Here is a 21,616-nt window from a genome sequence, read left to right as displayed (position 1 = left end):
TCCAAGCGTTGAAGTCGCCCTGATGATTACCTACTTTCAGCGCCGATCAGCTTCTCCATGAGTGCATTCAGCATTGCCACAAAGGTGTGCGTTGCAGGTGAAGTGTTGCAATGATTGAGATTAATGAGATTTATATATTTATATTCCAGTACTCCCGGGACGCCATCCTATTTCTTGTATGCAGGGCTTTGGAAGTCACCTGTCGTATGGTTTGCAGAACAAGCATCTCGGTTCTTTAGTGCAGTCATTAACAACGTGCCTCTCTTCAACGCATTTTCGATAGAAAAATTTACCTTCTTATCGGACGTGTATAATCAACGTACGAATCATAACCAGGTGAATCTTGTAACGAAGAATAGAGAGCCGTATCCGTAAACGGACGACAGGAAAAGGATTTTTTTAATTGTATTTAAGTAAACTATTTAGTTATTTATAAGCGATATATCTTGCCTTATTGTTAATTATGCATATCAAACGCAAAGTTGCAATGATTGCATATGAGCTTTTTGAATGATCATTTCTTTCTCCAAGTAAAACTGCATAGTAATAGTTACCTTACTGCATTTTTTTCTACAGATTTTCCTCGTTAATATCGTAATCGACCATTTTCTTCTGCATCATCCACCACTCGTTGTTGAAACCCACATCCACTATCCGCTCGTGGAATGTCATATACCGGGGCTGCAAGTACGGACATATGGCTTTATAGATGGCGACCCCTCGGTCAAAATTGTCCAACCAGATGAAGGAAACCACTCCGAGGGATATCCTCCGGATGATCCCTTCATTGTAGCACCGCTGCAGAAACTGGATGTGCTGAGCTGCGGTCGGGTTTTGGCAGCTGGGATGCACCAGCTGCAGCTCGTTGGTACACTGCCGAAATCGGTCCACGAAGTCGGCCTCGTCCGGATTGGTGGCGCAGCAGTAGTAAGTGCCACCTAGCAATGTCAGATAGATTCCACTGCGAACCGGTCGCTCGCGCATCGTTTTACCTGTATCGATTGCCATTTCTTTGTAGTCTCGTACCAAGTTCTTCCAATAGGTGGCCCATTTCTCCCAGATAGTTCCTTTGTATTTCTCCGGAAATTGAATCGCATCGAGCCGAGTTTTTAGGTCGGTTCGTTTCTGCTTGATTGCGTCCACATTGTTGCGGAAAAAAGATGAAGCATATCTAACGCTACGTAATGCCATTATAGTTTCAACAATTAAACTTTTATGGCAAATTCGATTGAAATTACGAGAATTTTGAAAATATTTTACATAACTGTTGTACCGAATACCGGATTGGTGCTTGATGTTGTTTACATTTTCTGTTTAACGATGACAGTTTGTACATGCGCACGAACTCGAGTGATGATAAGGATTTGGTCAATTTTACCACCGTTAAATAAGGCCTATCCAGAAGTTTTCCTACTCCCGTAACGTTTGTGATGATCGAGGTGTGTCGACGTCGAGCATTTTCCGATCAATTTGATAAATAAAAAAAAGGTATGCGTTCATTGACAGTGCACTGCATTAACGCTGTCTTATTTATATAAAATAAGGGTGGTTCAAAAAATCGATTTTTCTCCAATGCGCTCATCTGGTTCTTTATCATGTTCTGAGTGTCCTCTGAAAATTTGAGCTCATTTGGATTAAAACTGATTTAGCACAAGCCGTTTCAAGAATATTCGAAACAGATGGTTTCTAGTTGGCCTTCACAAACTTTAAATCTGAAACTCACCCACAGGCAGGTTGGCGCCCATTACCGCTCGCTGAAAACTGGATTGGCATTTTACTGAAAAGGACAACACTTCGGAAAAATGGAAAAATAATATCGCCTATAGATAGTACACGCAAAAAAATGTTGCGGTCGAAACTACCATTCCGAGGGTTAATTTAAGAATACGCACCGACGATTTTCAGCAGACAACAAACCCGTTTGATTTTACCTGATTTTACCATGCGCGCAGTAAAAATCAACTGTGGTCCTGGTGGAATGTTGTTGCATGAACTGAATCAGTGGTGAATTTGTCCGAATGCGTGGTTAATTTAACTGAAAATTTGTGGTTGATTTAAAAACATGGCGTAGTCTACAAAATAGTAACCGTTACTATGGATTTTTTTTTCTGTGTAGAAACTATATAGATGAGCGGAAGCATGGCTGAGTCGATTTTTTTGCCCGTGCACACGCGCATATAACGTCACAGCCAAGGTCACAGCCCTTAACGTTTCCATTGAAATCGTGACGTCATGCTCGTTTGGAGACACGCTTGACAGTTCGTTTGGAGACAGAGGATTTATCTTCGCTCATCTATATATTCCACTATCTATAATATCGCCGAATAAACTTAAATCTTTTCGCTGCTTGCAGCATTCGAATGTGTATTAAGTTTGGTAAGAACCGGGTAGGTTTCATATAGTTCTTTTTCATGAAAAACGCTTCCATAAAAACTTTATTTAATGAGTTTAGCACCGTTTTGGTTGACTTGGATAAAAATTATTATAAAAGTTATTCAAAATTTTGTCCATCTTCACCATCATATTCTCCATTTTTAACGTTCTCGCTCTCTGAACGGTCGGTAAAATCAAAATCGAGCCATCAAGCGCACGTCAATGCAGCTGTCACTGTCTAGTCTGTCCTGTCAGTGTCAGCTAACCGCCGTCGTCGTCGTCGGTCGTCGCGTTGTTTTCCGTGCGTGCTTCGTCTTTGCATTTGTAACCACTTGTGCGAAAATTTGAATTTTCCTCGCGAAAAAGTGCTCGCGAGTGGCCAACACCAGTGCTAAACTGTTCAGCAGGAGGCGGAACAATGGCAGCACCGATTGAAATTCCACTCCGGGATACGGACGAGGTAAGAAAATGGATTTTCGATCGGAATGACGCATCGTCTCTGTAGTGAAGGTGTCGGGTGGCAAATGCGGAAGAATAAGAAGAGCTCCTGATATGAGATGCATGCATGGTGGCGTAGCGCTAGACCGGCAAAGTCAGACTGCATTCGATGCTTTGAATTTAATCGGAGGCTTTGAATTTGAAACTAGTTATCACCCTTATTCTTGTTTACGGACGAACGAAACTTTCGATCGAATCCAATTCTTTAAAATCATTTTCCCATTTTATCTGGCGTAAACCTTGAGTATTCGAACCTAATGTGCACCAGCTTGAGTATTCGAACGTAAACTACAATGTGAGCGTAATATAATATTCTTCTAATGCATGTACGTTAACAAAATAGTATAATATCAACATAAAACCGATATTGTTAATTCGTATTTTTCTTGAGTACTTTACAGTACTTCGAACTGGTTCTTGTAAAACACATTTACAATAATATCAGTTTCATACTTATTTGTTGCAGGTAAAATTTGAACGCATTGCTTTTATCTTTTTATCCTAAGCCCGCAGTTGACTGTTTGTCATAATGACAAAAATTTGGCAAGTATATCAATTAAGCCATCAAAAGTTGAGCAAAATGGACTTTAAGTTGGAAAATTTTCCCAATATTGACTCTCTAGTGAATGATATTCCAGCCCAATTGGGACAAGTGAATGTTGATTTAAAAAATACAAAAGATAGTGATGGGTTGCTGTTTTGATCAAACGCAATACATATAATTTGCATTAAACAAAGGCAAACGAAAGCAGAAAATAAGAAAACAACTTTGGATGGTGATTCTTATTTGTTGAATATAAGACCTATACCACACTAAGGGACTGTACACTTATTACATTAGCACCTATGGGGAGAGCGGAGGTCTGCCTTTTTCTTACGATCCATATCCATATAGCTTTGATTAGCTTGATTGACTGTACACATCGTAGTTGCTAGTCGTGATTGGCCGAGAAACAACAAATATGCACAGCTCACCAATTGAATAGTTTTCTCAAGACTAGAAAGCTATTCTCACTGTACATGCTACGGAATTTTTTTTAATTCAAGGCCAATAACGATGCCGGCCACGTCTTCACAGTCAATTAGGATAAGGGGAGGGAAATTAGTTCGACACGCATTGCTACAAGAGACCGAGGAATCCTCTGCATCTCCATGAGCGCACTGGAAAGAAATATTATGTTATTTGGGAAGGAAATCTATTAGCCTTGGTAAGCGACTAATTACTTCTTTTGAACTACGCCACATTCATGATGATACAAAGACGGAAAACCAACGGGTGTCTTACGTATTTTTCCGAAGACTAATTCGACACTTCAACTACTCCACGACTAAAACGCGCACTGTACTTAATTTCTCGATGGCTACTGCAAACTATTGAAGATCGCGCTTGATTTGACCGGAGCAAAGCGCAATTCCACCATTTTTTTACGATCCATATAAATATAAAATAATTTGTATGAACAAAACATACATGAGGGAGGAGGGTCAGAAAACCTCAAAAAATGTTTACGTAATAAGTGTACGGCCCTCAACTGCATTCTGGATTCCTTCAATCAAATGGGGGAACTGCTCCTTGAATTCATACCATGTACCCAATTTATTTATTATCAGACTAAGGCCGCAGTGGTCTGTGCAGTACATAAAAGTCTTCTCCATTGGGCTCGGTTTATGGCAGCAAGTCGCCAATCACGCAGTCTACGGAGGGTCCGCAAATCGTCCTCCACCAGAACCCGAACTACCCGATCCACCTTACTCGTTGCGCACCTCTCCTTCTTGTTCCCGTCGGATCGTTGTCGAGAACTATTTTCACCGGATTACTATCTGACATTCTGGTTGAGTGTCCGGCCCATCGCAGACGTCAGATTTTCACGGTATGAACGATGGATGGTTCTCCCAACAGCTGATGCAACTCGTGGTTCATTCGCCTCCTTCACATACCGTCCGCCATCTGCATCCCACCATAGATGGTACGCAACACTTTCCTTTCACAACTCCCAGTGCGCGTTGGTCCTCCACGAGCATCGTCCAGGTCTCGTGTCCGTAGAGAACTACCGGTCTTATAAGCGTTTTGTAGATAGTCAGTTTGGTGAGGCGGCGAACTCTATTCGATCGGAGCGTCTTACGGAGTCCAAAGTACGTACGATTTCCAGCCACTATGCGCCTCCGAATTTCTCTGCTGGTATCGTTATTGGCGGTCACCAGTGAGCCCAAGTAATACACGAATTCTTCAACCACCTCGAATTCGTCACCACCGATAGAAACTCGTGGTGGGTGGCTTACGTTGTCCTCTCTTCCTGTCATGTACTTCATCTTCGACGTGTTGATGATTAGACCAATCCGTTTAGCTTTGCTTTTCAGTCTTATGTAGGCTTCCTTCATCTTCTCAAAGTAACGTGCCATAATATCAATGTCGTCGGCGAAACCACATAACTGGACGGACTTCGTGAAAATCGTACCACTCGTGTCAATCCCTGCCCTTCGTATTACTCCCGATGTTGAATAGCAGACAAGAGAGACCATCACCTTGCCGTAACCCTCTACGCGTTTCGAAGGGACTCGAGAATGGCCCTGAAATTCGAACTACGCACATCACCCGATCCATCGTCGCCTTGATCAACCGTATCAGTTTATCCGGAAATCCGTTTTCGTGCATTAGCTACCATAGCTGGTCCCGATTAGACCTGTGCGCCGGTCATGTAATCGGCGGCGGCGGCGTGGTGGTCACTTTTGCCCCGGCGGCGGAGGCGTCACGGCGGCGGCTGCGTGAACCGGCGTGGATGAAAAAATCAATGGCTGAAAAAATTAACTTACCGCGGATTTTTGGATTCACACTGTACGAATAACCCGTATGAAAATCGACTTCAGTTAAAACGACACTGTTGTTTCATAAGGGCGAATGTCGCAAACGTAAACAATACCTTTTCCTGCAAATTCCTCAACAACTAGAACCGCTTCCAGCTTACAACCACTTGGAACTATCGAACGGAAGTTGAAAATACCGCCAGAAGTCTCTAATCTTCCTGAAATCAGCAAAAGAAGTCAATGTTTACGTTTGCGACTTTCGCCCTTATGAAACAACAATGTCGAAAATTGAAATATTATACGGTTGCCGATCATTAAACAGCACATTCAATAGTCAATTGCTGGCGTACCTGATTACAAAATGTTGTTGAAATTAACATAACTGAAAATGCGCACTGGCTGAGTAATACTACTGGTACACGATGGCCAACCAAAATGAATATTACCCCTAAAATTTAATTAAATATTCCAAAAAAAGTTCTTAGTGGAGTTCCTGAAAGAATTTCTGGAGAAAACCGGGATTTTTTTAAATTCCTAATTACTTAGAAAATGTCATTCCTTGAGAATCTAGCATTAGCATTCAGCAATTCATAGGTGGTACAAACATAGCCTTTTGTAAGAGACTATCTCTTAGATGGAAGCAAGGCACTCTACAACAGGTGACATCTGCCCTGGCCACGTCCTTGGGAATGCTGAGGAAGAGGAAAGATTTTTAGTTGGACACCTATTTAAAAAAAGATTTAGAGAACTCTACTCATAGGTGTCACGGGGCCGAGCTCGTCTTGGTAAAACCCTATGAGAATTTCTGCGAAAAATCATGTTGGTGTTCTAGGTAAAATCCATTCAAGTTCTCTTTGGGAAATTCATTTAGTAAAATCATATAATATTCCTGCTGGATTTCATTCGGAAATTTATTAAGGAATGAAATAGTTTTTAAAATTTTTGAAGTATTTTCCTGAAGAACTGAAGACGGAAACGGAAAGAATTCCCGAAGAAAAATCAGAAGAAACCTTGTCATCCACCCCTCGGACCCCAGTCCAAGGGGGCGCATGAGACACGGAGACAAAGATACAGTAAGGTAAAAAGGTACAACAGGTGTTGGTCCCCCGACCCAATAACAAGACCTGTAGCAGGAATCTGGTTCGATATCTGAAGCAGAACCACAACTAACTTTCGGTGAGCCATCCCAATTCGAAAAAGGAACTTCCAGTTTCACAAATAAAATGGAGTGATTAGCAGTGTACTTACGTTTAATGATGTACTTATCCTACTTAGCCTAGGGTTCTGTTGGTGTGGTGGGCGTGTTAGTGTCTATCCCTCGGCGTCGTCGGCTCTAAAATAGCGCTGTCCGGACAGTCTGGGGCCAAAAACTACCAGCGCCATGCTGGCCACCCCGCTGCTTCGCACGCCCTTAACGAGCACGCACCACATCATCAAAATCATGCACCACTGCGAGACGTGCTGGTTGAAAAGAAAAGACTGAGGCCAATATCAATCATTAGCAATCACTGCACTATTGGGATCAATTATAGAATTTCGGGCTCGGATATTCTTACCGATCTCACATAATTAAATTCACTCCCGTCTAGCCATCTTCATTTGGAGGAATCCCTCCATCTGGCACACTCTGTTGGAATTACAATAAAACACTCGTTAGCTTTGAAACTCCCTGTGGGGTGACGCTTCGATTCCATTTCTTCTTTGCTCTTGAAAAATGTAGCTTCTACACCAAGAATATAACACTGAATGAATCTAAAAGTGCACGTTGTACTTTGTGCCAAATCACATGCCTACTGCGATTGAAATTCAATATTGAAATTCAAATATGCTATAATAGCTATAAATTATCAAGATGGTTTGTGTACTGGATATCTAGTTCGACGTATTATGGTTTGTGTACTGTAAATCTAGTTCGACATATTATGGTATGCTGTAGGGCACCAGCACTTTTTGCCTTTTTCGTACAACAAAGTTGTACCGAAAGGCTATCATTTCACTCTGAAAACTTTTTACAGGACTTACTTTTTATTTTATTATTATAATTGAATAGCGTTATGGGTTCATTCCCAACTTTTCATTTTATTCAGAATAATGATCAATTATTATTCAATTATCAAAACGGAAAATAAAGCACAGGACAACATGCATTTATATGTAATCCTCTATATATTTAACATTTATCCATTATATATCCCACAATATTCCCCTGTTCTACTCTACCCAGAACATTCTTCATTTTCAATTTCGGTTCTATCACAATCTTTCACATACAACTCTGTATACAGAGTTTAGGCAAGTTTGAGGCGTGAACATGCGAATTATCCTTCGGTGTTCCGCGCTTGTTTTCGTTGGTGAGAGGTAAATCGGAAGACGGATTTGCTTGGCTACGACAATGACGTAGTCGTTGCTCCTACAAGGTAAGAGAGTTCAGCAGTAGAAGAAAAGCTGAATGAGGCAAAAATATGGAAAGCCCTGACGTAAAAAAAGTATGGCAAAAAAAAAAAGATAAGCTATGATTGGTGAAGGGTAAAAAAGAATGGTAAACCCCAGACGAGATATGGCAAAAAATAATGGTAAGCCTCAGTCTGAAAAAAAAGGGCAAAAAATAATGGGAAGGCATACAAAAGGCAAAAAAAATGAGTAAGCCGAAGTTGGAAAAGAGAAAGGAAAAAAAAAAAGATAAGATAAGGGCAAATAGAAAGAGAGAGAGAGAGAACGCGAGAAAATAATATGGCAAAAAAAAATAAGAAAAGTCATGAAAAAAATTACACACATATAAAAAAAGGGGTGTCAATAGGCGAGAGAGATTCTTGACAGAATAGTGATAAAGAAAAAAATAGATTGTGTTTCAATGAGCAAAATAAGCAATATTGAGAAATATAAAAAAACGAAGGTGGTCTACCATTTCAAGATCAGTTATCAGTTATGTTTGGAACTCATCCGCTATGCAGTGCGTTAGATTGACAGTTCCTTCGCAGTTCGGTTGACATCTATAAGATTTGGAAAGTTGTCTTCTACAGAGTCGTTGAGAAAATCAAAATCAATGAGATGAATATTTGTTAAGTCTTAAATTTATCTGACCGACAGAGCTGTTGTTCAAGATAGTAGGTTGAGTTGAATATCTCTTTGTCGGTGAGATTTGAAAAGTTTTCGTAATCTAAAAAGTCGTGGAAAAAACAATTTAAAAAAAAATTGCTGAATTGAAGATGGTGTTGTTTGCAATATATCTGCTTGGTGGCATCAAATTGCATAAGTTTGCCAATTCGGTTAAGTAACTCAAAATCTTGGATTTGGATCGGATATAGATTGGATTTAGATTTGATTTGGATTGGATTTGGATTGGATTTGGATTTGGATTGGATTTGGATTTGGATTGAATTTGGATTTGCATTGGATTTGCATTGGATTTGGATTGGATTTGGATTGGATTTGGATTGGATTTGGATTGGATTTGGATTGGATTTGGATTGGATTTGGATTGGATTTGGATTGGATTTGGATTGGATTTGGATTGGATTTGGATTGGATTTGGATTGGATTTGGATTGGATTTGGATTGGATTTGATTGAATTGGATTGATTTGGTTGGTTTGGATTGGATTTGGATTGGATTTGGATTGGTTTGGATTGGATTTGGATTGGTTTGGATTTGGATTGGATTTGGATTGGATTTGGATTGGTTTGGATTGGTTTGGATTGGATTTGGATTGGATTTGGATTGGATTTGGATTGGATTTGGATTGGATTTGGATTGGATTTGGATTGGATTTGGATTGGATTGGATTTGGATTGGATTTGGATTGGATTTGGATTAGATTGGATTTGTGTTATTAAAATTTTGTTTTCGTATTAACAGCTCAAAAAAAAATTCCTAACCGAAAAAAAAAGAAAGAGTAGAGACGGTGAATATTGTGGGGAATAAAGTGAGTCCGAAGAATGCATTTGCATTTGTTGGTTACATTGATGGATAAAATGGAACGTATTTCTTATTTCATGATAAAAATAATGAAATAAACTAAAATATTTAAAAATGACATTAATAGAAAAAATGATAACGAATTTGTAATTCAATCGTAGTTGGCATTTGAAATGCCAGCATACTAAGAAGCTAATGAGAAGAAATTTGAAATTCAATCTCAGTAGGCTGACAGGAACGGTGAAAATAAACGATCATTCAGTGTTCTGTTTTTGAGGCGTGAACATGCGAATTATCCTTCGGTGTTCCGCGCTTGTTTTTCGTTGGTGAGAGGCAAATCGGAAGACGGATTTGCTTGGCTACGACACTCCCATCTTTGCATTCCGTTTTCTATTGCCTTTTCCACAAGAAGACCACTATAAACAAATGGCTATTATTTGCCCACTCCACTGATCGCGAACTGACTTTTGACTAATTTATTCGCCTTATCCAATTGGCGTTGTACCGGTAACTGAATCCGCTCTGTGATGTTAGGTCAGTTTTATTGGTGTGGATCGTGGTCTCTCGATCGGAATCGTGGATGAGTTACATTACACACAAGCTAACGGGAGCGTTGTGGCGGTTGGTTTATCAAACTCTTATCAATTACAGAGCGTGAGTGTTCCCAGTTCATGATTAGGGACTTCGGGCTGATGTGGCTTGTGTTTTTAGTCAAGCAGTGGTGAGTGGTATGATCAGATGATGTATGTTCGGTGGTGTTGAACCGATTTCCAAAACAGTCTGCAAAGCAGCTTGCGCCCAGCGGGGAATGCTGTGAGGCATGCGGCGCGATTGATCGACAGTTAGCAACAATCCATCCGATGACTTGTTGTTCTGTTGTATATGTTGGATTTAGTGTAGTGGATGACATAGGTTCTACATTTGACCAGAACTTCTCTGTCGGTTGGCGAGGCTGTGAGCGCAAACAGATGCTCAGTACGCGAAGGCAATGATTGCCTGCCACAGCCGCCAAGCAAAGAGAGCAGGTTACAACCTTTCAAAGAAATTTTGGAAGAATCCCTACAGACATTTAAAAAAATCCTAAAAGAATTTCTGAATGCATCCCAAAGGCAATTTTTGAAGGTATTTTCAAATAAATTTCCAAAGGTATTTTCGAAGAAATTTTCGAAAAAAAATCTAAAGGGGTTTTGAATGAATTCCTCGAGGTCCCGAAAAAATCCCAAGAAATGGAGATTGTTGTAAAGAAATCCTGAGGGAAATGGCCACCAATTTCTTCCTGGAGTTATAAAACACACTGGAATTTTCTAAGGTAGTTTTAAGGTAGTTCTGAAGGAATTCCTATGGAGATTTCAGGAAAAATTGTCAAGTAGCTTGCTAAGTAATTTCTAAAAAATCCGAAGGAATTCCTAATAGAATCTTCCAAAGCAATTCCCAAATTAAATTCCGAAAAAAAATATTAGCAAATTTTCAATGCCTAAAGAAATTTCCAAAGGAATCGGTTAATGAATTTCAGAAGAATTTTTCAGAGAATTTTTGGAGGAATTCTAAAATAATTTTTGAAGGAACTTCAAAAACATTTTCTGTAGAATTTTCAAATGAAAATTGTGAAGGATCTTTGGAAGATATATCCGAAGGGAATTACTGAAAAAATTGTGGAGGATTCTACAAAGCAATTCCTGAAGGAATTCCAAAGAAATTTAATAAACAATCCTGGAGAAAGTTTTTACTTAAAGGATTCCTGAGGGAAATTCTGGAATATTTCTTAGAAACCCTTCAAATTTTTGGAGTAATATCTTGAAAATTTCAACATTTATTTAATTTCTAGATTTATACCCTTAAAAAATTCGGCAGATTTTCCAAAGAAATCCCTGGAGGAATTTCTGAACGACGTCTTGACGGAATGTCCAACGGAATTCTCGAGAAAATCTAAGATTGTCGGAGTTGCTTAAAGTTGCTTGGAATTCTTAAGGAATTTTTTGAAGAATACCTAAACGAATTTTCCAAGGTTTTCCTTTCCTTCCTGAAGGAATATGTGGAGGAAATTCCGAAAGAATTTCCGAAAGACTTTCTGGAATTCGATTACGGAGGAGTTTTGTAGAACTCCTTGAGGCAATTTCCGAGGAAATTACCGGATGAAAACCAGTAGGCATTTCCTCTGAAAACGTATTAGGATTTTTTTCGTAAATGCCTTTGAGATTTTTTCTCGATTAATGACTTGTGAGGTAAGTTTTTTTCGTTTATCGGAAAAGATGTTCAATTTTTATACACACAGTTGAGTTTGCCATTTAAGGTGTTTTTTAGGACTTGAACCCACACTTTTCTATTGAGTACATGGATGTATTACCAATTATACAACAGCTGCCCTTGCGAGAAGCTGTTCCATAAACAGCTAATAACAATGGGATATCAGTCACGGGGAATTCCATCGAATCGACTTTCGTAACATAACATTTCACACCTTTTCTCTCTACCCATCAACAAGCCTTTGAGATTTCCTGTAGAAATTCCTTCAGATTTTTTTATGGATTCCTCTAGAATTTCCTCTAGGAAGAGGAAGGGAGGTCTTTTAGAAATAACTACAAAAACTCATTTAGCAGTTCTTTCTGGAATTATTTTCGAAAATCCTTTCAGATTCTTTTTAGAAAATGCCTTCAAAAATTCATTTGGAAATTCCTGCACCCTTCAAAACCCTTCATAAATTTCTTCAAAAACTACTCCAAAAATTTGCTTGAGGAGTACCCTCCAGATTTTTTTCCCTTAAAAAATTTAAAAATTACGTCCATTACTAATCAAATTTTTGAAAGAATTACTAAAATAAACACTAAACAAAAAGTTTCTACGAGACGAGCCAACCTTGGGCTGAAATAAAGACATAAAAAAACTAAACGAAGAAAAATCAGAATGTATTACTGAAAGATTTTCGGAAAGAATTCATGAAGGCATTTTTGAAGGAATTCCTGCAGAAAGTTCTGAAAGAATTCCCGGAGAATGTTTTCAAGGAATTGCTAGAAGAAATTCTGAAGAATTCCTTTGGGATAAATTTGAAGAAATTCCTTATGCCAATTTTTTTTTTCTTCTTTTTTTATAAGAGAGAAGAATTTATTTAAGGAATTCATGGAATAATTGCCAAAGAAATTCCAAAACGACAAAGTTCTCATAAAAATTTCCAAAAGTATTGCTTTAAAAAATGAAGGATTTCCTAAGCAATTTTTGGAGAAACTCCTAACTCCTCAAGGAGGCTCCGAAGGAATTCCCAGCGGAATTTTCGTAGGAATTCCTACAACCATTTTCGTATACATTCATTAAAAAATCCGAAGGAAATTCGTAAAGGATTTTCTGAAGAATTCGTTAGGAATTTCGTACGGAATTTTAGATGAAATATATAAAGAAATTTCCAAAGAATGTCTGAAGTAATTTTCTAAAGAATTTAAAAGGAACTTTTCGGAGGAATATCTGAAGGAATTTCCAACTAATTTTCTTTATTTATTTCCGAAGTAATTTCTGGAATATTTTCCGAAGGAATCCCTGGAGGAAATTCCGAAGGAAATCTTAAATGAATGTCGAAACGATACTTCTTAGAATATTTTCGTCCAGTTTTTGAAGAAAAATTTCCTGAATAAAATCAAATTAAAATTTCGTAATGTTTGAAGCTGCCTGACGATTATCAACTAAATAATTTTACTATGCGGCGAGGCGACAACTTCCCAGCTCTGGTTTACAGTGGCAGTTAATAAAAAAGAATGAAAAAAACCGTCTTAGACGGTTTAAAAAAGAATGGTTTTCAACTGATGCTCGCAATATACAAAGCGGTTTTCATATTCAAAAATTAAAATTTAAAATTTAAAATTTGTTATTCGGGACACAAAGAAAATATTATCAAGATAATGAATGTTCTACTAAACTTGATATTGCTGAGCTGCAATGAATTACCTACAACAATGCCAGATCGTATATTAATTGGGGAGGAGCTTTGGGCATCTATTCAGGCCCTTACAAAAGCATATGTACCACAACAAACATATTTTGCGAGTTACATACAAGTTTAGGTGCCCGACAGAATGAGGCTTTGACTTAGACGAATTCCAAAAACCAGTTAAAAAATTTATGTATTATTTTACTAGATAAAGCCTCATTCAAACTCTCAATCTAATCAACCAACTAATTGATTAACCAAGATATTATATGTCACTACATCGACTTGAAGACACCATCACTTTTGGTAGATTTGAAATTGAATTCTGACGAGTTCCACCTTAACATCATTTTTGAATTGTCACAAGACGAATTTAGTACTATTTATTGCTTTATTGCTATTATTGCTTTAGAAATACGTATTTTGACCTCAACTGTTAGGCCATCTTCAGTGTCTCGTTATCGACTCGACCAAAGTTAATTGATTTTTTATTGCTATTGGTCATCGGCGTGGCAAAATAATGACCGGCGGCGCGCCGACCCAAAATCGTCGGCGGCGGCGGCGTGAGTAAAACCACCGGCGGCGGCGCACAGGTCTAGTCCCGATCGATTGTACCCATAGATAGATTGTGCCATAGCTGGTCCCGACCATGTACCCAAATCAATACCATTTAGAGATGGGCAAAACAACTAATTGCAAAGAGTCAGCTTCTAAGATCAGCTCTTTAGTTCTTTAATGCTACATATATTAAAAAATAATGATTATTATTATTATTATTATTTATATTATTTTAATTTTTATTATTGTTCAAAAAATTTAAACATTTTTGTCATTCATTCATTCATTCATCATTCATCTGTTTGCCTCATTTTGAAATTTTTTAAATGTTAAGCTATAGTGAGGTAATAATTTCTTTTGATAAAACGACAATTTTAAACTATTAACAATTATTACGCTTTTCCTGTCCGTCTAGTTCTGAAGTCTAGGAGTTCATTTAGAATCATCACTTTTATTTCTATACAAAACATTAAATTATTTTCTATTCCATTGACCCACAAATGTCAGAATGGACCACATCGAGTATTCCATCAGCACGAGAAGCTTGCTTGCTAAACGGATGTCGACTATGCTTGCCCATCGGGCAATCATCGTTAATATCAACTCCGGTCACCAATCCATTGGCCAGACTAAGCACGCCTTTGACACTGAGATGTTAATGCCAGATTTTCAAGCTTTCTGCTGATGAGCATACCATAGTGCAATACTTAGTTCGTTCTTTTAGCTTCAAAAGATCATGTTGATGACTACCAGTAGCTATAATGTCGCCGTCTTGATTTATCACTTTGCATCCTCCATTGTTGAAAATTATGGAGTGGCCCTTCTTCACAATCTCGTTGACCGACAAAAGATTCGCTGATAGATTCGGCAAGTACTGAACTTTGCGTACTGAAATTTCGTCATCACTACATCTAGGCTTCAGTATTATTGAACCAGTTGCTGCTATTTTCATAGTACCTCCGTTCGCTGCTACTACAGTCCCACTTGATGGTTTTACATTCGTTAACAGGTTACTGTTCCGCGTCATGTGCACGCTTGCTCCAGAGTCGAAAAACCATGCTTCATCTTCCATAGGTCCAAAAGTAGACAATACAGTACAGAATGCGTTTTCCTTTTTCGAACCTCGGCAATCCTTTGCTATGTTACCATACTTCGCACATTTTCGACACTTTGGTTTTTTGGGTGGATCCAGTTTCTTCATTTGCTTACCGGAGTTACCATATCTTTTATTTGTAGCGAACGCCGATTCACTTGACAAAATACGCACCTCTTGAAGAAGCTTCGTTTTGATAATGTCCCCAGTGATGGCTCTACCTGAGTTCTCCAGCGCCATAATCATCGGTCGATAAACGTCGGGTAGACCAGTTAGCAACAAGGTTCCAATCATTTCTACACTGATTGCGAAACCGATTCCGATGAGCTGATGTGCAGTCCATATGATTTGATTCACGTATTTATGGGTTCGATTCCCAATGCCGGTCTAGGCAATTTTCGGATTGGAAATTGTCTCGACTTCCCTGGGCATAAAAGTATCATTGTGCTAGCATCATGATATACGAATGCAAAGTGGTAACCTGGCTTAGAAACCTCGCAGTTAATAACTGTGGAAGTGCTTAATGAACACTAAGCTGCGAGGCGGCTCTGTCCCAGTGTGGGAATGTAATGCCAATAAGAAGAAGAAGATTCTTCCAGAGATTCTCAAGATGACAGGTCAGTCTTGATCAATAGGAGGTCGTCAGTTGCATTCTAGCAAAAAATCCGCTTGAGGCCCTTTCAAAACATTTTAACAACAGCAACTACACCTGATGGTATAATTGCAATATTTCCATTATCAGGCGACAGGTGGTGTTGCTGCATGTTTGTATCAATGTAATATTGCATATACACTAGTGACATCTGTTGTTCGATATAGTAAGCTTTCAATGTTCCTTCCACACACACGAAGAAATTGAATGTATACAGCTCAGAGCTTAAAATATTCATCTTCATGAAGCAACTTCGTCCGAATTTTGACAAATATCGCATGAATATTCAAAACATAGAATGACATAGTCAGACGACTACTCCACGAACTCATTCATTCGACTGTCACTGAATGTGTTTACTATGTGCAGAAAAAACATAATTATCATTGTTTATGTTGATGTTTACCGCTGAAAGTGCCTCGCGGATGAAAATCGGATTCAGTCCTGTGTGATAAATCACTTTACTCATTTGAAACGTGTTCAGATTTCAGATAATTTATCAATTTGTAAAATGTGCATAAATATTCAATGACTAATATTCAACTGAATATTGACTGTCCAGAGCCGACTATGAATGTGTCGGAAGTGAACTGACAAATGAAGAAAAATGGACTTCACTAAAAAATTTCGATTATTTTACTCTGATACAGTTAGAATTTAGTATGGAGCTACAATGAAATCTCTTTTATTGTTTAGAACTGTAAAACAAGTCGTGGGTACAAAAAATCTAAAAAAATATTTGTTGCTTTTTGACCTAGCTTTCATATTGATGCGATGCGTAGTTGATGAGAACGGATGATTTTTTTTTTTTTTTTGATCTTTATTAAAGTGATTTTTAAGATAGTACAAAGTTCATCACTTATCAGAACGGATGATTTGCAAATATGTCCATACAAGAAAATTCATTTTACTTTAAATGTTGTGGCGCCATCTCGTTCAAACAGCACCTTTGTATTTGCCTTATTTGTGAAGTAGTGCGACTCGTCGGCTCAAGCCTCAATCTTCGAAAGCTTTTTCTAGTTTCGTCCAGACTTCACACGCCGTCGATGCTTCGAGAAGTCGAGTCAAGTACGAGACACTGAAGACGACCTTACTGTTGAGGTCGAAATACGTATCTATTAAGGTACAATCAAGTGGTGGAATTAAATGGGATGGTTCAAACTCGTCTTATGACAAGCAGAAATTCATTTTTATGTATATAATAGAAGATATCCAACGTGTTTACCATCAGTGAGTGATATTTCTTCTGTTTTAATTATCAGGTCATCGAACTCGATCCAGAGCAATTGCCGGAGGGGGAAGAAGTGCTAGGAATTTTGCGACAAGAACGTTCCCAATTAAATACTTGGGTTACAGTTGCGGTAAGTGTGTCGTAATGCTTGGTAACCGTAACAAAGGTTGATTTTTATTTCCATCTTTTCTACCATAGCTCGCTTATTACAAGCAAAATAAAACCGATGACTTCATTAAGATTCTGGAAGCATCGCGTATCGATGCGAACATCTCGTATCGAGACTTTGAAAAGGATCAAATGCGAGCGTTCGACATGCTGGCCGCATACTATGTCCAGGAAGCCAACCGGGAAAAGTCCAAGGATAAGAAGAGGGAATTGTTCATGAAGGCAACTCATTTGTATACGACGGCTGATAAGATTATTATGTACGATCAAAACCACTTGCTGGGCCGTGCGTACTTTTGTCTCCTGGAAGGAGACAAAATGGAACAGGCAGATGCGCAGTTCAATTTCGTGTTGAATCAGTCGCCATCGAACATTCCCTCTCTGTTGGGTAAAGCTTGCATTGCGTTCAATAAAAAGGACTACCGGGGAGCACTGGCGTTCTACAAGAAGGCTCTTCGAACGAATCCCAACTGCCCGGCAGCGGTTCGTCTAGGAATGGGTCACTGCTTCTTAAAGTTGAACAACCAGGAGAAGGCAAAACTTGCATTCCAACGTGCACTGGATTTGGACCCCCAGTGCGTAGGTGCCTTAGTCGGTTTGGCCATTCTAAAACTGAACTTGCACGAACCAGAATCCAATCGCATTGGTGTACAGATGCTTTCCAAGGCATACACAATTGACTCAACAAATCCGATGGTGCTCAACCATCTGGCGAACCATTTCTTCTTCAAGAAGGATTACCAAAAGGTTCAGCATCTGGCCCTGCATGCTTTTCACAACACCGAAAACGAAGCGATGCGAGCGGAAAGTTGTTATCAGTTGGCTCGTGCTTTCCATGTGCAACGGGACTACGACCAGGCTTTCCAGTACTATTACCAATCGACGCAGTTTGCACCAGCACATTTTGTGCTTCCTCATTTTGGCCTCGGACAAATGTACATCTACAGAGGGGACTCGGAAAATGTAAGTTACAATGTCTATTGATAAAATTCAAAAGATACAAAAAAAGAATGATGTCTTATATCTACTTTCAGGCTGCCCAATGTTTCGAAAAAGTACTGAAGGCGCAGCCAGGAAACTATGAAACCATGAAGATCTTAGGCTCTTTGTACGCCAGCTCGTCTTCCCAATCCAAACGTGATATTGCCAAAAACCACTTGAAGAAAGTCACCGAGCAGTTCCCGGATGACGTCGAAGCATGGATCGAATTAGCCCAAATCCTAGAACAGAATGATCTTCAAGGCTCACTACAAGCGTACGCAACCGCCACGCACATCCTTACAGACAAGGTCAAGGCCGATATACCGCCGGAAATTTTGAACAACGTGGCAGCCCTCCATTATCGTTTGGGCAATTTGAACGAAGCGATGACGAAGCTAGAAATGGCTATCGAGCGGGCCAAAATCGAGGCGCAACACGATTCGCAATACTACGATTCGATTTCAGTCACGATGACGTACAACTTGGCCAGGCTGAACGAAGCGATGGCTTCTTTCGATAAGGCAGACAAGCTCTATAAGGACATTTTGAAGGAGCATCCAAATTACATCGATTGTTATCTGCGTCTCGGTTGCATGGCTCGTGACAAAGGTTTGATCTTTGTGGCTTCTGATTTCTTCAAGGATGCACTGAAAATTAACATGGAGAACCCGGATACCCGTTCGCTGTTGGGTAACCTGCATTTGGCCAAAATGCAGTGGACACTTGGACAGAAAAATTTTGAAACAATTCTAAAGAATCCAGCCACTTCTAGTGATGCTTACTCACTGATTGCATTGGGCAACTTCTGGCTGCAAAGTTTGCATCAGCCGAGCAAGGATAAAGAAAAGGAGAAGAAGCACCAGGAAAAAGCATTGGCCATCTACAAGCAGGTGTTGCGAAACGATCCTAAGAACATTTGGGCCGCCAACGGCATTGGTGCCGTATTAGCCCACAAGGGGTGTATTATCGAGGCTCGAGATATCTTCGCACAGGTTAGTAGGATTATTGCACAAGTCTGAGGTTTCTTCAACATTTGATTGTCCCAATTCTGCTTATTTTAGGTTCGGGAAGCTACGGCTGATTTTTGCGACGTGTGGTTGAATATCGCGCACATCTACGTCGAACAGAAGCAGTACATCAGCGCTATCCAGATGTACGAGAACTGCTTGAAAAAGTTCTACAAGCACAACAACGTGGATGTGATGCAATATTTGGCTCGGGCGTACTTCCGTGCCGGTAAGCTGAAGGACGCAAAAATGACTCTGCTCAAAGCGCGCCGCGTCGCTCCGCAAGATACGGTTCTGTTGTTCAACATTGCGCTTGTGCTACAGCGTTTGGCCATGATGGTGCTCAAAGACGAGAAGTCTATTTTGAGTGTAGTCTTGCAGGCCGTTCACGAATTGGGTTTGGCTCACAAGTACTTCAATTATCTTTCGATCCATGGAGATAAGACACGCTACAACATCACGTTAGCCGCATCGGAATCCAGCCAGTGTCAGGATTTGCTCCAACAAGCACAGTACCACGTATCACGTGCCCGCAAGATCGACGAAGAGGAAAAATCATTGCGCCAGAAGCAGGAACAGGAACGCGAGGAATTCAAACGCCGACAGCGAGAGGAGCGTGTCCGCATGGAAGAGATGCGTCGCAAGGCTCACGAGGACATGATGGCCAGACGTCAAGAGTACAAGGAAAAGACCAAGAATGCTCTGTTCTTCGTCGAAAGTGGACCAGACCCTACGAAAAAGAGAGCCGGACGTGGTCGGAAAGACTACATTTCCGATTCGGATGCCTCAGGACCACCAGGTAGTGGCGGGGAAGATCGGCCTCCCAAAGAACGCAAACGCAAAGAACCTGGCGAAAAGAAGAAGCGGAAACCAGGAGGTGGGCGTAAGAAGAAGGAGAAGGAATCGAAAGGATCCGGTTCCGATAGCGAGGATGATGCTCCGAAGAAGCGTGGACGTAAGAAGGGTTCACTTGGTGGTGGAAGAAAGCAAAAACACATGGAAGAAGGTCTGTCTTCCAAACAGAAGTCTAGAATTGTTTCAAAAGCCACGGTGTCCACCAGCGAATCAGACAGTGACAGGAGCCGTCTCAAAATTGCAAGCGGCGATGATTCAGGTTCCGGCAACAGTGGACCTGCAAACAAACGAAAACGCAGGATCGCTTCCGGGTCGGAAAGCGGATCCAACAGATCGCGATCGCGTTCGCGCTCCAAATCCGGTAGTCGCAGTCGTAGCGGTTCTCGGTCTGTATCTCGTTCAAAGAGCCGTTCTCGTTCACGCTCCAAATCTGGAAGCCGTTCCCGTTCGGGATCCAGATCCCGATCAGGTAGTCGATCGCCGTCGCGCTCCGGCTCTGGAAGTCCTCAAGCTTCGCCTATATCGAGGAAATCCGTTTCCGGGTCTGGGTCGGATTAAATTATATTTTGTTTTAAACGTGTGTTTTCATAATTATGTTTTAATGAAATATCTCTTAGGATAGAAGAAAAAACTAGCTTCAAGAACACACCCACACATCCTGTCTTTATGCAACTAGCCGAAATAATTATATTGAAATAGTGTTTCGAAATATTGAATGAACGAACGACTTCCGGCAGGTTCCCTCGATGGAAATAAAATATGTTTAAGTTTATCACAAGCAGGCATCCAATAAATTCAATACCAATGTGTCCAATGTCCAATTGTATAAAATTACTGATATTCACTGAATAAAGTTGAACCTAAACGAATGGTCCGTTTTCATTGTTATATTCATCGAAATCCTTGATCTCAAATGTAGACATGCATCTCGAGCAGGCCATGGCACAGCCACTTATTTTGCTGAACTGAATAAAATATTATCGCAAGCAATCAGTACGAATCAACACTGTGAATTAGCAATGTTGGACTTTCGATAATCCTATGATAGAACATGGCGTCCATACATACTTTGTAGGGCAGCTTAAACTGGGCGTGAATATGTACAAGTGCATTGAAGGCTTTCTATCAGATCGAAATTTTCAAGTACGTTTCGGCGGTAAAACCGGCGGTAAAAACGACTAGAGTTCAAGAGACCGGAGTACCGTAAGGCTCGGTCACTCTCTTCCTCCTAGCGATTGATACAACTTTGAAGTCGTCCCAAAAGGTGTAAGGATCTTACTTTATGCAGATGATATTTTATTGGTTGCAACAGGAAAGCAAGCTTCTTCTACCAGGGTAAGCCATCGAAGCAGTACACACATGGGCAAAAAGCAAACGATTTGAACTGTCAGCTAACAAATCCACATTGCTCCAAGCTATATGCCTATCGAAGCTTTTGTATGGAATCGAGCTGTTCGGAATGAAATGCATAAAACCATATCAACCAGTCTTCAATCAGTTATTACGCGCGTCTTCCGGAGCTTTCCGAACATCATCATCAATACCGATGGCCGTGGAGAGTGGCGTTCTA

At 40.0% G+C, this 21,616-nt stretch overlaps 2 protein-coding genes across 2 annotated transcripts; one reads left to right on the top strand and one right to left on the bottom strand.

Annotated features, from left to right (window-relative positions):
* Positions 1-544: 544 nt before the first annotated feature.
* On the bottom strand, positions 545-1,337 carry LOC134227737 (mitochondrial import inner membrane translocase subunit Tim29). Its single transcript, XM_062709403.1, has one exon. The coding sequence runs from the start codon at positions 1,189-1,191 to the stop codon at positions 571-573; it is 621 nt and encodes a 206-aa protein (XP_062565387.1). The 5' UTR covers positions 1,192-1,337; the 3' UTR covers positions 545-570.
* Positions 1,338-2,614: 1,277 nt separating this feature from the next.
* LOC134225124 (RNA polymerase-associated protein CTR9 homolog) lies at positions 2,615-20,915 on the top strand. The gene is made up of 5 exons (XM_062704924.1): positions 2,615-2,833; positions 17,067-17,165; positions 17,234-18,166; positions 18,238-19,176; positions 19,246-20,915. The coding sequence occupies exons 1-5, from the start codon at positions 2,792-2,794 to the stop codon at positions 20,602-20,604; spliced, it is 3,372 nt and encodes a 1,123-aa protein (XP_062560908.1). The 5' UTR covers positions 2,615-2,791; the 3' UTR covers positions 20,605-20,915.
* The last annotated feature ends 701 nt before the right edge of the window (positions 20,916-21,616 follow it).

This window comes from Armigeres subalbatus, chromosome 3 (assembly GCF_024139115.2).
Source record: "Armigeres subalbatus isolate Guangzhou_Male chromosome 3, GZ_Asu_2, whole genome shotgun sequence".
Taxonomy (NCBI): Eukaryota; Metazoa; Arthropoda; class Insecta; order Diptera; family Culicidae; genus Armigeres; species Armigeres subalbatus.
The sequence above is the reverse complement of the archived record's forward strand: the minus strand, read 5'-3'. Positions and strand labels throughout refer to the sequence as shown.

What these genes read in the sequence shown, in the direction of transcription:
- LOC134227737 (XM_062709403.1), bottom strand. Translation starts at nt 1,191, where the DNA reads ATGGCATTACGTAGCGTTAGATATGCTTCATCTTTTTTCCGCAACAAT.
- LOC134225124 (XM_062704924.1), top strand. Translation starts at nt 2,792, where the DNA reads ATGGCAGCACCGATTGAAATTCCACTCCGGGATACGGACGAG. An exon ending in CACTCCGGGATACGGACGAG is followed by an intron (nt 2,834 to 17,066) that starts GTAAGAAAATGG and finishes TTTAATTATCAG; the next exon opens with GTCATCGAACTCGATCCAGA. An exon ending in ACAGAGGGGACTCGGAAAAT is followed by an intron (nt 18,167 to 18,237) that starts GTAAGTTACAAT and finishes ATCTACTTTCAG; the next exon opens with GCTGCCCAATGTTTCGAAAA.